Genomic DNA, 1,847 nt, shown 5'->3' with positions numbered 1-1,847 from the left:
TTCTACATTCTACCTTGGTGATTAGAATCTGGGGTCTTAAAAGCCTGTGAGCAGCCATCTAAGATACTCCACTGGTCTCACCCCTTCTGGAGCAAGGGAGAATGAAGAGAAAAAGATACAAGGAAAAGATTAGTCCAAAGTACTAATGGACCACAGCTACCACGGCGTCCACCAGACTGAATCCAGTACATCACTGATTCAAGACTCTTAGGCATCTTCCTGTATCCTGATCATGCCTCATCACCTCTTTTCCTTTCCCTTATTCCCAAAAAAATGCATCTTCTCCTCTAACCCAGCATTTCTACTAGTTCCCAGGTGTCTCACTGATACTCCTACTTATCACCATCTCCTGTAATTAATGTCTTCCTCTGGTGACCATCCCTCCTCTCCATTCTCTCATTCTCTGTTAACTTATTGTCTGAGGTAACCACCTCTCAGTACCTTACTCTTCGTAAGCCATTTCCCCAAATTCTTTGAAATTGGGAAGCTAGTTTTAAGAGTTTTCCTCCTAACAGATATTTGTTTCAATTGGTTTATTTTCTGTTCTTGCTATAACAACTTCCTTTCTTCCAACATAAACAGCAAATAACACTTGTATTTTCTATTCACATTTTTAGATGGCAAGATGGTGGCTGACAGAATGCTTACTGCAAAGCAGGCAATTATTGAATGTGTTACATCAGCAGCCTTGATATCCCCAGGAAGACTACCTGGGAAAACTCCTTCAGGACAGGTAGTCGAAGAAGCTTTGGGAGGTCCAGACAACTTTGAGAAACAAACAGGAAATGCTGCAAGGAACAAAGTGAGTCCACTCCCTTCCCAGGAAACACATTTCAGTCTGCAACTTTCAACAAGAAAATCCCCACAGAAGAGACTGTTCTTGAATGTAATCAAAGTGAAGGAAATCTCAATCTGAACTTAAATGTTATTACACAACAAATAATTCACACTGGGGAAAAGCTCTATGAGTGCTTTGATTGTGGGAAAGCCTTCTTACAGAGCTCAAAGCTGATTAGACATCAGAGAAGTCATACTGGTGAGAGACCATATACATGTAAAGAATGTGGTAAAGCCATTAGTTTGAGCTCAGACCTTGTTAGAGAATTCAAAGTGGTGAAAAGGCCTATGAATGTTGTGAATGTGTAAAAGCTTCCCGGGGCAGCTCAGAGCTTATTAGGCATCAGAGAATTCACACTGGAGAGAAACCTTATGAATGTGGTGAATGTGGGAAAGCCTTTAGCTGAAGATCAGCATAATAAAATTCATACTGGACATAAAGGCTATGAATGTAATGAGTGTGGGGTGGCTTTTGATAGAAGCTCCATCCTTATTGAACATCAAAGGATTCACACTGGAGAGAAACCTTATGAATTAATGAATGTGGAAAATCCTTCAATCAGAGGTCAGCCCTCACTCAGCACCAGAGGATCCACACTGGGGAGAATCCTCATGAATGCAGCGAGTGTAGGAAAACATTTAGGCATAGGTCAGGCCTTATACAGCATCATAGAACTCACACCAGAGTTTAACTCTGTGGTTAAGAGTTGTACTATTGTGAAACACCAGTAATTCACTTTGGGATGAGATGCCACAGAAGATAGAAGTTTCCAGAGAGCAGAGTTTTTGTCCCTCCAGCTATCCACACAAAGATGCTTTGTTGAGATTGATTGAAGTAATGAATAGAAGAGCATTTTCAGCCAGGTCTTCTCCAGAAGTGGATGGTAGGTATTGGTTACATGCCTAACTAATTTCTGGATGAGAGATCCCATCAACCCACATATAACTGCTGTTGTACAGTGTGACGGTTAAGGTTGTGTGTAAACTCATCTGGGCCGTGATTTTCAGTA

At 41.3% G+C, this 1,847-nt stretch overlaps 1 protein-coding gene across 1 annotated transcript; it reads left to right on the top strand.

Moving 5' to 3' along the window:
* Positions 1 to 622: 622 nt before the first annotated feature.
* On the top strand, positions 623 to 1,529 carry LOC101343017 (zinc finger and SCAN domain-containing protein 30). The gene is given in 5 exon segments (XM_004391425.1): positions 623 to 836; positions 839 to 1,096; positions 1,099 to 1,246; positions 1,248 to 1,369; positions 1,372 to 1,529. Coding segments are annotated over 5 exon segments (897 nt in total). The 5' UTR covers positions 623 to 625.
* The last annotated feature ends 318 nt before the right edge of the window (positions 1,530 to 1,847 follow it).

Source organism: Trichechus manatus, unplaced genomic scaffold (genome assembly GCF_000243295.1).
Source record: "Trichechus manatus latirostris isolate Lorelei unplaced genomic scaffold, TriManLat1.0 scaffold00078, whole genome shotgun sequence".
NCBI lineage: Eukaryota > Metazoa > Chordata > Mammalia > Sirenia > Trichechidae > Trichechus > Trichechus manatus.
The sequence above is the reverse complement of the archived record's forward strand: the minus strand, read 5'-3'. Positions and strand labels throughout refer to the sequence as shown.